General features: G+C 49.6%; 1 protein-coding gene across 2 annotated transcripts in view; it reads left to right on the top strand.

The window, feature by feature from the left end:
* TUT7 (terminal uridylyl transferase 7) overlaps positions 1-12,041 on the top strand; it is a 160,246-nt gene that overhangs the window by 15,749 nt on the left and 132,456 nt on the right. For both annotated transcript variants that reach the window (XR_012724787.1, XM_075318525.1), the window contains exons 3-8: positions 5,318-5,490; positions 5,803-5,919; positions 6,713-6,890; positions 7,290-7,378; positions 7,467-7,518; positions 7,630-7,699. Coding sequence is in view for 1 of the 2 variants with exons in the window: in XM_075318525.1 (XP_075174640.1) it covers positions 5,318-5,490; positions 5,803-5,919; positions 6,713-6,890; positions 7,290-7,378; positions 7,467-7,518; positions 7,630-7,699 (679 nt within the window). In the remaining variant the exon portion in view is untranslated. The remainder of the gene's footprint in view (positions 1-5,317; positions 5,491-5,802; positions 5,920-6,712; positions 6,891-7,289; positions 7,379-7,466; positions 7,519-7,629; positions 7,700-12,041) is intronic.

Below are 12,041 nucleotides of genomic sequence, written 5' to 3'. Positions count from 1 at the left end.
TCCAATCCCCAGCTGCCTAGTTGTACCCGGCTGGACACCGAAATTAGGCGAAGCTCACGTCATTTTTTTTTTTTTAAATTATTTCATGAAATTCATGAAATAATTAAAAAAAAAAAAGGGCTTCTCTATATTTTTGGTTCCTAGCCGGGTACAACTAGGCAGCTGGGGGTTGGGGGCAGCCCGTACCTGCCTGCTGTACCCGGCTAGCATACAAAAATATGGCGAAGCCCACGTCATTTTTTTTTCTTTTTGGGTAAAAAACTGCATACAGTCCTCGATGGAGGATGCTGAGCCTTGTAGTTCTGCAGCTGCTGTCTGCTCTCCTGCATACAATGAACATTTTGAATTAGGAAATGACATCAGACCTTTTTTATTTTTTTCATCAACAATCTTTAATGGCATTGTGCACTGATTAAAAACGCAGTGAGCAAAAACGCAGCAAAAAAGGCACCAAATCGCGGCAAAAACGTGACATGCAGCACCGCAGGTGACAGAGCAGAGCAAGTTGGTGACATGCTCTGCTCTGACACATAGTGTGCTGCATGTTACTGTATCCACTCTGGGACTTGTTGTGCAGGTGACCGGATGATACATGTCACTAACTGCCCCACTCTGTGATTTCTGCTGCATAGTACCAACTGTATACACTCTCTCACCTGCACAACAAGTCCCATAATGGAGACAGTTAGTGACATGTAGCATCCGGTCACCTGCACTACAAGTGCCAGAGTGGAGAAAGATAGTGACATGCAGCACACTGTGTCAGAGCAGAGCATGTCACTGTCTCCACTCCGCTGACCTCACAGCCCGTACACGCTGCGATGGATGCAGGGGGACACAGAACAAGTAATCGGCCGACACTGGAGTCATCTGATTACTTGGGATGAATTGAGCAGTAAAATGCTCTGGTGCTCGATGGGCGAAGCCCATGCAGTTTTTTTTAAAAAAAAATTCATTAAAAATAAAAAAAAACAAAAAATCACATGGTTTGTGGGCTCCCGCTGCATTTTCTGTTGCTAAGGGTAACCAAAGCAGCTACTGGCTGCTAGCCCCCGCTGCTTGGTGTTACTTTCACTGGCAATAGAAATGCAGGGAAGCTTTTTTTTTTTATAAAGGTTTTTCCCTGAAAACGTTTTTAAGAAAATGACGTGGGCTTCGCCATATTTTTGTATGCTAGCCAGGTACAGCAGGCAGCTACGGGCTGCCCCCAACCCCCAGCTGCCTAGTTGTACCCGGCTGGGAACCAAAAATATAGAGAAGCCCTTTTTTTTTTTTTTTTTTATTTATTTCATGAATTTTCATGAAATAATTAAAAAAAAAAAAAATTACATGGGCTTCGCCGAATTTGAGTCCAGCCAGGTACAACTAGGCAGCTAGGGATTGGAATCCGCAGTGAAGGGTGCCCAAACTTTCTGGGCCCCCCGCTGCGAATTGCAGTCCACAGCCGCCCCAGAAAATGGCGCTTTCATAGAAGCGCCATCTTCTGGCGCTGTATCCAACTCTTCCAGTGGCCCTGGTGGCAGGTGGCACGCTGGGTAATAAGGGGTTAATACCAGCTATGTTTTACCCGCTGGTATAAAGCCCGAGATTTTTAATGTCAGGCCAAGGTTGACCTGGCCATTAAGAATCTCCAATAAAGGGTTTAAAAAAAAAAAGACCACACAGAGAAAAATACTTTATTAGAAATAAATACACAGACACAGTAGGGACTCCATGTTTATTACTCCCTCTCACCCCTCCACGATGGAGAGATTTCTGTACTGACCATGCCAGGAGAGAGCGAGGGAAAAGAGAGAGCGAGGGGGGGGGGGGGAGGAAAAGAAAACGAGCGGGGGGGGGGGGAAAGAGAGCGGGGGGGAGAACAAGAGAGCGAGCGGGGGGGAGAAGAGAGCGAGCAGGGGGGAGGAAAAGAGAGCGAGCAGGGGGGAGGAAAAGAGAGCGAGCGGGGGGGAGAACAAGAGAGCGAGCGGGGGGGAGAACAAGAACAAGAGAGCGAGCGGGGGGGGAGAAGAGAGCGAGGGGGGAGGAAAAGAGAGCGAGCAGGGGGGAGGAAAAGAGAGCGAGCAGGGGGAGGAAAAGAGAGCGAGCGGGGGGGAGGAAAAGAGAGCGAGCGGGGGGGGAGGAAAGAGAGCGAGCGGGGGGGAGGAAAAGAGAGCGAGCGGGGGGGAGGAAAAGAGAGCGAGCGGGGGGGAGGAAAAGAGAGCGAGCGGGGGGGGAGAACAAGAGAGCGAGCGGGGGGGGGAGAACAAGAGAGCGAGCGGGGGGGAGAACAAGAGAGCGAGGGGGGGAGGAAAAGAGAGCGAGGGGGGAGGAAAAGAGAGCGAGCAGGGGGGAGGAAAAGAGAGCGAGCAGGGGGGAGGAAAAGAGAGCGAGCGGGGGGGAGGAAAAGAGAGCGAGCGGGGGGGAGGAAAAGAGAGCGAGCGGGGGGGAGGAAAAGAGAGCGAGCGGGGGGGAGAACAAGAGAGCGAGCGGGGGGAAAAGAGAGCGAGCAGGGGGGAGGAAAAGAGAGCGAGCAGGGGGGAGGAAAAGAGAGCGAGCAGGGGGGAGGAAAAGAGAGCGAGCAGGGGAGAGGAAAAGAGAGCGAGCGGGGGGGGAAAGAGAGCGGGGGGGAGGAAAAGAGAGAGCGGGGGGGAGGAAAAGAGAGAGCGGGGGGGAGGAAAAGAGAGAGCGGGGGGAAGAGAGCGCGGGAAAAGAGAGGAGAGAGGGATAAGAGGGGGGCAGAGAAGAGGGGGAAGAGGGGAGGGGGAGAAGAGTGGGGGGAGAGAAGAGAGTGGGGAAAGAACAGGGGGGGGGGGGGGGGGCAGAGGTGCTCTGTCACCAACTGTCTCCACTCTGTGACTTGTGGTGCAGGTGACAGAGTGCAGACAGTTGGTCCCATGCAGCAGGACAGGTGGCAGAGCACAGTGGTGACATGCCTGTCAGTGTCTTGCTGCTGGGAGGAGCAGATGATCACACTGCCCGACACCGGCCGCTCTCCTGACATCGCAGCAGAGAGGGCGGGTGGACAGTGTGATCACATACTTACGTGCAGGGGGGGATTCAGCTGAAGACCCCCCCCCCCCCCCCCCCCCCCTGTACTGCACACTGGCGCCCCGTGCCTCAGCCTCACCATCTGCAGGACGCTTAGCCGGCTCCACACAAACGTCCTCCGGATCCTCCCCTCGATGCTGAGCTGTGACGTGCGGTAGTCACCGCCCACAGCCCTGTCACTCAATCTGAGTGGCGCCGGCATCCTGTGACGTACCCGTCTTGTTTGAGAGCCCGGAAATGCCGGGACGTCAGAGGATGCCGGCAGCCACAGCTCCAGGGGGTCATGTGACCGGCACTGAGCGTGCAGGATAGCGCCGCTCAGTGCCAGATCTGGAAACAGAAGCCAATGGAGAAGACGCCTAGAAAGGTAAGTAGAGCTCATACAGAAAATAAAAAAAATGGGTGAACCACCCCTTTAAAGATGTTTGGCACAACATCCCTGACAATTTCCATCAAACCCTGTGCAGGAGTACCTAGAAGAATGGATGGCTGTTTTTTAAGGAAAGGATGGTGTTCTCAAACTATTAACACTTCTATGGATTCATGCAGTGGTGCCCAAGTTGTCCTGGGCCAACATGAGGAATTTAGTTTGGGGGGGTTTAAATATTTTAAAGGCAACCAACCATCAGGATTTTCATATAATGTAAAGCCAGTGCTATACCGGCTCTAGGATGCTGAATGTAACCATACCTGTTCTGAGATTGGAAGTTTTATTTGAGAAATACTGTATGTAAAGTAAAGTTCCAGCAATGCACTGCTATTTGATTGACAGGTGCAACAGTAAGGGAATATGTGGTTTGGGTCTTGCTATCTATTCCCACCTTGTCTGCCTGCCTGGTCTTCGTCTCCCTGTCGCCGTCATAAACGTTAAATTCGGCACAAAACAAAAGTTATGGTTACATTCAGCATACTAGCACCAGTATAGCACTAGCTTTACTTTATATATGAGAATCCTGATAGTTGGTTCCCTTTTCATGTTTTAATGTTTGTGTGCTTAGGTTACCCTGGCTATTCCTCACCAAAGCTTCACCCACTGGGATGATTACTGTGCCCAGTGACTGACTGCAGCAGTCATGTTACTTTCTGCCAGCAAAGACTATGGAAAAGAATTTGGAGAGGGAAGTAAAGCTTATTTCTTTAACCCTGAGCAAGCCTAATGCGGGCGCCACACGAGACGAAATATCGTGCGATATGTCGGTAGGGGTCACGTCGTAAGTGACACACATCCGGCATCGTTTGATATATCGTAGCCTGTGACCGCTACGAGCGACGGTGAATGAGCAAAAATACCTTATCGTTGCTCGTTGATACGTCGCTCATTTTCAAAAAGTCGTTTCTTCTTCTCTGCGCCGGTTGTTCATCGTACCCGGGGCAGCACACGTCGCTCCATGTGACACCCTGGGAACGATGAACAAAGCTTACCTGCGGCCGCCGGCTATGTGGAAGGAAGGAGGTGTGCAGGATGTTACGTCCCGCTCATCTCCGCTTCTATTGGCCAGCCGCTGTGATGCCGAACGTCCCACCCCCTTCAGGAAGTGGATGTTCGCTGCCCAGAGCGACGTCGCTCAGCAGGTAAGTGCGTGTGACGGGGGTTTAACGACTTTGTGCTCCACGGGCAACTAATTGCCCATGACGCACAAACGACGGGGGCGGGTGCGATCGCATCGTCTCGTGTGACGCCCGCATAAGGGTACGTGCCCACGATCAGTGTTTGCTCTGTTTTGGATGTAGTGTGTTTTCACTTTGCCCAAAATGCTGCGTTGTACAGTACAAGCATAGTGGATGTGATTTCTTGAAATCTGATGCTCTCTGTGCTGCCCCCCCCCCCCCCCACCCTCCAGCAAACACTGACTTGCGGAGCATCTTTCCAGACCGCAGCATGTCAGTTTGCTGCAGATTCACATGCGTCCTCTGTAGGGAGAACACAAGCAAGAGACCACAGGGCACTGATCCCTGATCGTGGGTACAAGCAGCTGCGTTCTCCTGCGGAGGAGACGTGTGGCCCCGCAGGTCAGGACCCGCTGCGTCCAGGACCCAGTGAGTCCTGATCGTGAGCACATATTCTAAGGAATAAGGTAACAAAGAAACCTTATTTACTGACTTTTAGCCACACATGGTAAGTATGTTTCTCACATGTCCTAGTATGCGATACAAAATCTATAAAGCATTCTATATTGGAACCCCTAATCACCTTCACAATTTATCAAGTCTTTTATTTTTAGACTCTTGGATATTAAATGTTTTCTATCAAAAATATTAAATACATATTTAAATACTTCTAATACAGATTATTTGACCCCCATAAAACGAGAGCGACAGCACTCGCAGTCGGAAAGAGAAGATGATGAATGTCTTGGCAGCCCAGTCATAGACGAGTCTAAGATGTCCAAAAAAGATCTGCTAGGCCTGCACCAAGCTGAGGAGCGCCTGAAGCGGGACTGTATCTACAGGCTGAAGCGGGTAAGAAACAGGTGCTCTATGGGCTCCGAATTTTCTTCAGTTTTCTATTCATGGTGATTAAAATGTTGGCACATTAAAGAGGGCATTGCTTATTTCACATGCCATACTCCACACCTTAAATTGGTTAGAAACTGTTGCTTAATTGTCAGATTTCCCTATGTCCGCAAAAAATGGATATGATGCAATGGGTTTTTCTTTTTATTCTGTATATACTAGTAATGTTTTAGTTTGACTCCTAATATATATTATAAATAATACACTTGCACACAAACATTAATTTTTTTTCTTTATTTCTAATTATACCCCACAAAGCGTCCCCGACGGTATCCTACAGCTATTTATACCTGCAAGCTCTGTGATGCCCTAGTTGACTCCATACCTTCTGCACATAAACACATGAAGGAAAAGAGGCACAGGAGAAATGTAAAGGTGAGTCCTACCTGTGCCCTGACTGGAGATTATCCATTACCTGTTTCATATTGGCATTAAATGAATTACCGTATTTTTCAGATTATAAGATGCACTTTTCTGCCCAAAATTTTGGGAGGAAAGTGAGGGGTGCATCTTAAAATCTGAATATAGCTTACCTGGGGGGGCTGTCTATGCGGCGACAGGGTGCGTTCAGGCAGCCAGGTGCCTATGGGTGCGTGCGGGCAGCCAGGTGCCTGTTGGTGCCGGCTCCCTCTCTGTCCTGGGGGCCAGCTGCCTCTCTGTGCGGGCAGGTGGCCTTTTGGCTCCCACTCTGTGCGTGCAAGCCGGCAGGTGGTTGTGCGGACTGCGGTGGCTGTGCAGTGAGTGTTCCAGTTCAATTGATGGTGCCGGGAGTCAGTGTGTGTGCAGATGGAGCTCTTGGGTGGGAGCTCATGTGCCGCTCCATCATTTGAACCGGGATTGCGGACACTGGGACACTCACCGCTACGGCCTGCTCCACTACTGACCCGCTGCCGCCACGGAACCCGCCGCTGCCAGCACAACCTCTGCCTCCTGTGACCCGCTTCACCACCACTGCTGCCCCGCTCCAGTAAGACATCACCGGAGTATAAGACGAACCCTATTTTTATTTATTTTTATTTTTTTTTTTTTTTTTTTTTTTACTTTTTTCCTCTAAATTTGGGGTGCGTCTTATAATCCAGTGCGTCTTATACAACGAAAATACGGTATATCACACAAGATGATGTACTGTATGTCAGCCTTACTGTCCTTCATGTCTACATTTATATAGGATAAAAGGGAAGAGGAATTGCTAACAACACTGCCGCCACCAACGCAGCCTCAGATACAAGCTATTAGTATTGCAATAAGCAAGGTGGTACAGGTACATGGCTTAAATGAAGAGGACATGGCTAAGAGACTGTCCACGGTGTCAGCCATGGAAGTCGTCATTAAGGAGAAACTCCCAGGTAATTTCCAGACAAGGTTCAGTGTACTCGTCAGGTTTTGGAAGTTTAGTCCATATTACCTAGGGGTATAATCCAGCTGAATATTCACAAGGTAATACAATTTTTGCTATCAATAAACGTCTACTGAATGGTGGTTGTCTGAACGCTTGTTTACATATCCAGACCACAGTAAATAATGCACACTGAGCGTGGTTTTTGGTTTTTTTTGTATATTCTCCTCTTTCACTTTGCAGTTTGGCAATACAGTGAAGGCTCAAACCATTTGTCAGCAGTGTCTGTGGTCATCTTGTTGGGAAACCCCTATATAGATAAGGGAGACCTCCTCCTAAATATGTCTACAACAGGCAGCTATGTGCTGAATAGGTGTGTACCAAGCCTGATCTGTGTGTTCTTTCTTAGGATGTTCTTTGAGGCTCTATGGATCCTCCTGCAGCAGGCTGGGGTTCCGAAATTCTGACCTGAACATAGACATCCAGTTTCCTGACTCTGTAAGTAGCTTGTGATATTTCTTGTAGGCTAGGGATTGACCAGACTTAGTAGTAGAAATGGGCTTGACTTTGCTTTTGTTGCTTCTAGATGAATCAACCTGATGTTCTTCTATTAGTTCAAGAAAGCCTGATACAGAGTGGTAAGTGCACGTGCCATTATAGATGAACACTTATTCCACTGGCTATTTGTGTTGGATGTAGCGACTGGTTTATAACTTACTGCCTATTTATCTGGGTGCTTTTCTTTTCAGATTTATTCACAGACTTTGAAGCTGATTTCCATGCCAGGGTGCCTGTGGTGGTGTGCAGGGAAAAGCAAAGGTCTGTACACCAAGACTTGTAATACCCTTAAATGGAACCGAATACCACCCAAAAAATAAAAATGGTTTACCTGCAGATATAGGAGTGATCTTCAGGTATACCTCTGATTACTGGAACCGTGGCTACATGGAGAAAATAGCTCTCTGCTCCTTGAATCCTCTTGCTTTGTCATCAGGCTTTCACAAGCTAGATGGAGTGTGCTGTTAGCATTCCCCCCTACATTAACAGTGCACACCCACTAAACGGGTAACTGTCAGTCAATATTCAGGGGAGTTTTCAGTGTGGTAACTGTTACAGCCCCCTGCACCACACTGAGCACTGGAAACTAGCTGCTGCAGGGAGAATAGAACCTTATTTTCTCCCAGTAACTACTGTTCCAGTTAGCCGTGTGTGTGTGTTTTCTCTTTTCCCCCTTTTTTATTACTGTTTGATCGCAATGCAATCCTTCTCTTTAGGGTAGAATTCCACTTGCGAGAGACTCGAGCGTATCTCGCATTGCATCACCCGGCCTGCCTCTTTCCCGACGAGAGCATCTTAGCTGCATAGAAATAGATGCAGCTGACCCGCTCCTGTCCGGAGAGAGGCAGGCCGTTGTGGGAGATGCGATGCAAATCTCTCGCAAGTGGCCAGTGCAAGGTAGGAGAGAGGGCACATCATTAAATTGCCATAAGGAAGTTATCTGCCAGACCACTGCTCCGGCGCTGTCCTCTTACCGATGTATAATGTGCTCTGCTTCCTATTTATCCTCTCTTCCTACTCCTCCAAGATCAATTAAAATCTCATGTTGTGGCACTAATAGGGATTGTGGGGCTCACAATAGTGTTTGCAGCATAAACTGGGGGAAACTGCATTTAATAATCATACAGAATATAAATCATTTGGTAATTAATGATTGCTGTCAGTGGGAGAAACAAAATATAATAATCTTGTAGCTATGATGACTTTTTAATAGCTAAAAAGTAACTGTTGAAAAGCAAGCTTTTGAGACTTCTTAGGTCTCTATCAGGCATAGTATCTAAAGAAACACACGCAGAGGCATGGCATAATAAATGGATATTGAAATACACAAACTGAGCTTACAGAGTGAATCCTTAAAGGAAATCTGTCATCCAGGTTTTGCAACCTAATTTGAGAGCAGCATAATGTAGGAGCAGAGATCCTGATTCCAGCAATGTGTCACTTACTGAGCTGCTTAGTGTAGTTATGATAAAATCACTGTTTAATCAGGCGTAGATTATATTAGAGGACTACTTGGTGTGCTGCAGGCAGTCCAGCATATTCATGAGCTCCATATAACTGCTAGATCTGCAGCAGAGAAACATTGATTTTATCAAAATGACAACAATCAGCACAGTAAGTGACACATCATTGGAATGGGGATCTCTTCCCCCACATTATGCTGCTCTCAGATGGGGTGGCAAAAACCTGGTGAGAGATTCTGTTTAATTACATCTGTGGTGTGAACGTTTTGGGGTACGCTCCAGTAATTTGTGTTGCTGTAATTCTGGGTGCAGGATATTTGTGCTGCGTTTTATAGTACAAGAAACATGGATGGGATTAATGCTCACTGCTTCTTTTTTTGCATAAACTGACCTGTGGTGTATTTTTCCAAGCGGCAGAATGTCCTCTTCTCTTGCGGGTACACTGAATTTTCTGTGTGGATTTTCACCATAGACTTGCATTAGATGTGGTTTGTTTTTTTTGTTTTGTTTTTTTTTCTTTTTCGCTCCTAATTGGGAGACCCAGACAATTGGGTGTATAGCTACTGCCTCCGGAGGCCGCACAAAGTACTACACTTAAAAGTGTAAGGCCCCTCCCCTTCTGGCTATACACCCCCCCGTGGGAGCACGGGTCCTCCAGTTTTTTGCTTTGTGCGAAGGAGGTCAGACACGCACGCATAGCTCCACTGTTTAGTCAGCAGCAGCTGCTGACTATGTCGGATGGAAGAAAAGAGGACCCATACAAGGGTCCCCAGCATGCTCCCTTCTCACCCCACTTTTTGTCGGTGGTGCTTGTTAAGGTTGAGGTACCCATTGCGGGTACGGAGGCTGGAGCCCACATGCTGATTCCTTCCCCATCCCCATTAGGGCTCTGGGCGAAGTGGGATTTTACCGGTCTCCAGGCACAGAGACCGTGCTCCATCCGCAGCCCCTGGAGAAGCCGCTGGATATGGAGCTGAGTATCGTCAGGGACATGGCCCTGCTCCGTCAAGGTACTCTGTGTCCCCGTGCATACGCGCGCACACCGCAGCATGGCTGGGTGTGTTAGTGCGCCGGGGACAACAGCGCTGCTGCGCTTGTGCCATTTCCTCACTTCAGCTTAGCTGAGTGGGTAGACTCAGGGAGAACGGTCGCGCCGGCCGCTGGGACTGCGACGCGGCTGGGACTTGTGGTGCGCCGGGGACTTCCGCGCTGGCCGTGCATATATCACGGCCGCGCTTATTACTACAGTCCCCGGCTTTTGCGGCCTAGTTCGTTCGTTCCCGCCTCCGCACCTGCCAGTCAGGAGGAGGGCGGGACGCTGTACAGAGCATCAGCGCTGAGGGCGGGAGTCTTTTTTACATACTCCAGCCCTCACACCAGGCACAGTAGGACGCAGTTTCCCGCTCTTTGTTTGTGGCACGCCCACGGTCCGCCCCTCTTCACAGAACGCCGGCAGCCATTCCTGCCTGCACGCTGAGCTGCAGAGGGGAGACGGGGAGACCCAGACACGGGATTCTACGGCCTCATACCCGCTGTTCAGCGGGCGGTAAGCAGCCCTCAAGGGCTCACCCCCACTTGTGCCGTTTGTATACTGAGTATTTTGTGTTGCAAATACTTTGTACTGTACGGTCGCTGGTGATTCTCGGCTATATACCCTCCTAGATTACAAGGAGGCAACAGCATGTCGTCCGCAAAACGCAAGGGTGCCAAGGCACAGACATTATATGCTGCCTGTACCGCATGTGGGGCTGCTCTACCGGCAGGTTCCACTGACCCCCATTGTGTGCAGTGCTCGGCCCCTGTGCAACTTGCACAGCCGGGGCCTCTGCTGGACGTGACCCAGGGTGTACCACCTGTGAATGCTGTCCAGGTGACAGGAACGGAGTTTGCAGCTTTTGCTGACAGATTGTCTATGACCATGTCAAAGATTCTTGAAACATTGCAGTCTAGACCAGTAACTCAGACCACGGACACTGTGGCATCATTGCTCCCTGGTCCCCCTCAGCTGGAACACTTCCAAGCTCCGGGGGTGTCACATGCACCCCAGGGTGACGATTCTGACTCGGACGACAGTCCCAGACAACCTAAGCGGGCTCGTTATGAGGGGCCCTCAACTTCGTCTCACTGGTCAGGGTCCCAGCGGGACAGATCTATGGGTGATGAGGCGGATGTAACTGATCAAGATTCTGATCCTGGGTCCGCCCTCAATCTGGATACACCGGATGGTGACGCCATAGTGAATGATCTTATAGCGTCCATCAATAGGATGTTAGATATTTCTCCGCCAGCTCCTACTCAGGAGGAGGCAGCTTCACAGCAGGAGAAATTCCATTTCAGATATCCCAAGCGTAAATTAAGCACTTTTCTGGACCACGCTGACTTTAGAGATGCAATCCAGAAACACCACGCTTATCCTGAGAAGCGGTTTTCTAAACGGCTTAAAGATACACGCTATCCTTTTCCCCCTGACGTGGTCAAGGGTTGGACCCAGTGTCCCAAGGTGGACCCTCCAATCTCGAGGCTTGCAGCTAGATCCTTAGTTGCAGTAGAAGATGGAGCGGCACTTAAAGATGCCACTGACAGGCAGATGGAGCTCTGGCTGAAATCCATCTATGAAGCTATTGGAGCGTCGTTGGCGCCAGCTTTCGCAGCCGTATGGGCACTCCAAGCTATTTCAGCTGGGCTTATACAGGTCGACTCGGTCACACGTACATCTGCCCCGCAGGTGGCACCATTGACCTCTCAAATGTCTGCATTCGCGTCTTACGCGATTAATGCTGTCCTGGACTCTACGAGCCGTACGGCGGTGGCGTCAGCCAACTCCGTGGTTTTGCGCAGAGCCCTGTGGTTGAGAGAATGGAAAGCAGATTCTGCTTCCAAGAAGTGCTTAACCAGTTTGCCCTTTTCTCGTGACCGATTGTTTGGGGAGCGTTTGGATGAAATCATTAAACACTCCAAGGGTAAGGACTCATCCTTACCTCAACACAGACAAAACAAGCCCCAACAAAGGAGGGGTCAGTCTGGTTTTCGGTCCTTTCGAGGCTCAGGCAGGTCCCAATTCTCCTCGTCCAAGAGGACTCAAAAGGATCAGAGAGGCTCAGATTCTTGGCGGACGCAGTCACGCCCAAAAAAGACAGCAG

The sequence above is a fragment of the Anomaloglossus baeobatrachus genome, chromosome 1, assembly GCF_048569485.1.
Source record: "Anomaloglossus baeobatrachus isolate aAnoBae1 chromosome 1, aAnoBae1.hap1, whole genome shotgun sequence".
NCBI classification, from domain to species: Eukaryota; Metazoa; Chordata; class Amphibia; order Anura; family Aromobatidae; genus Anomaloglossus; species Anomaloglossus baeobatrachus.
This window is presented reverse-complemented; position numbering and strand designations above follow the sequence as displayed.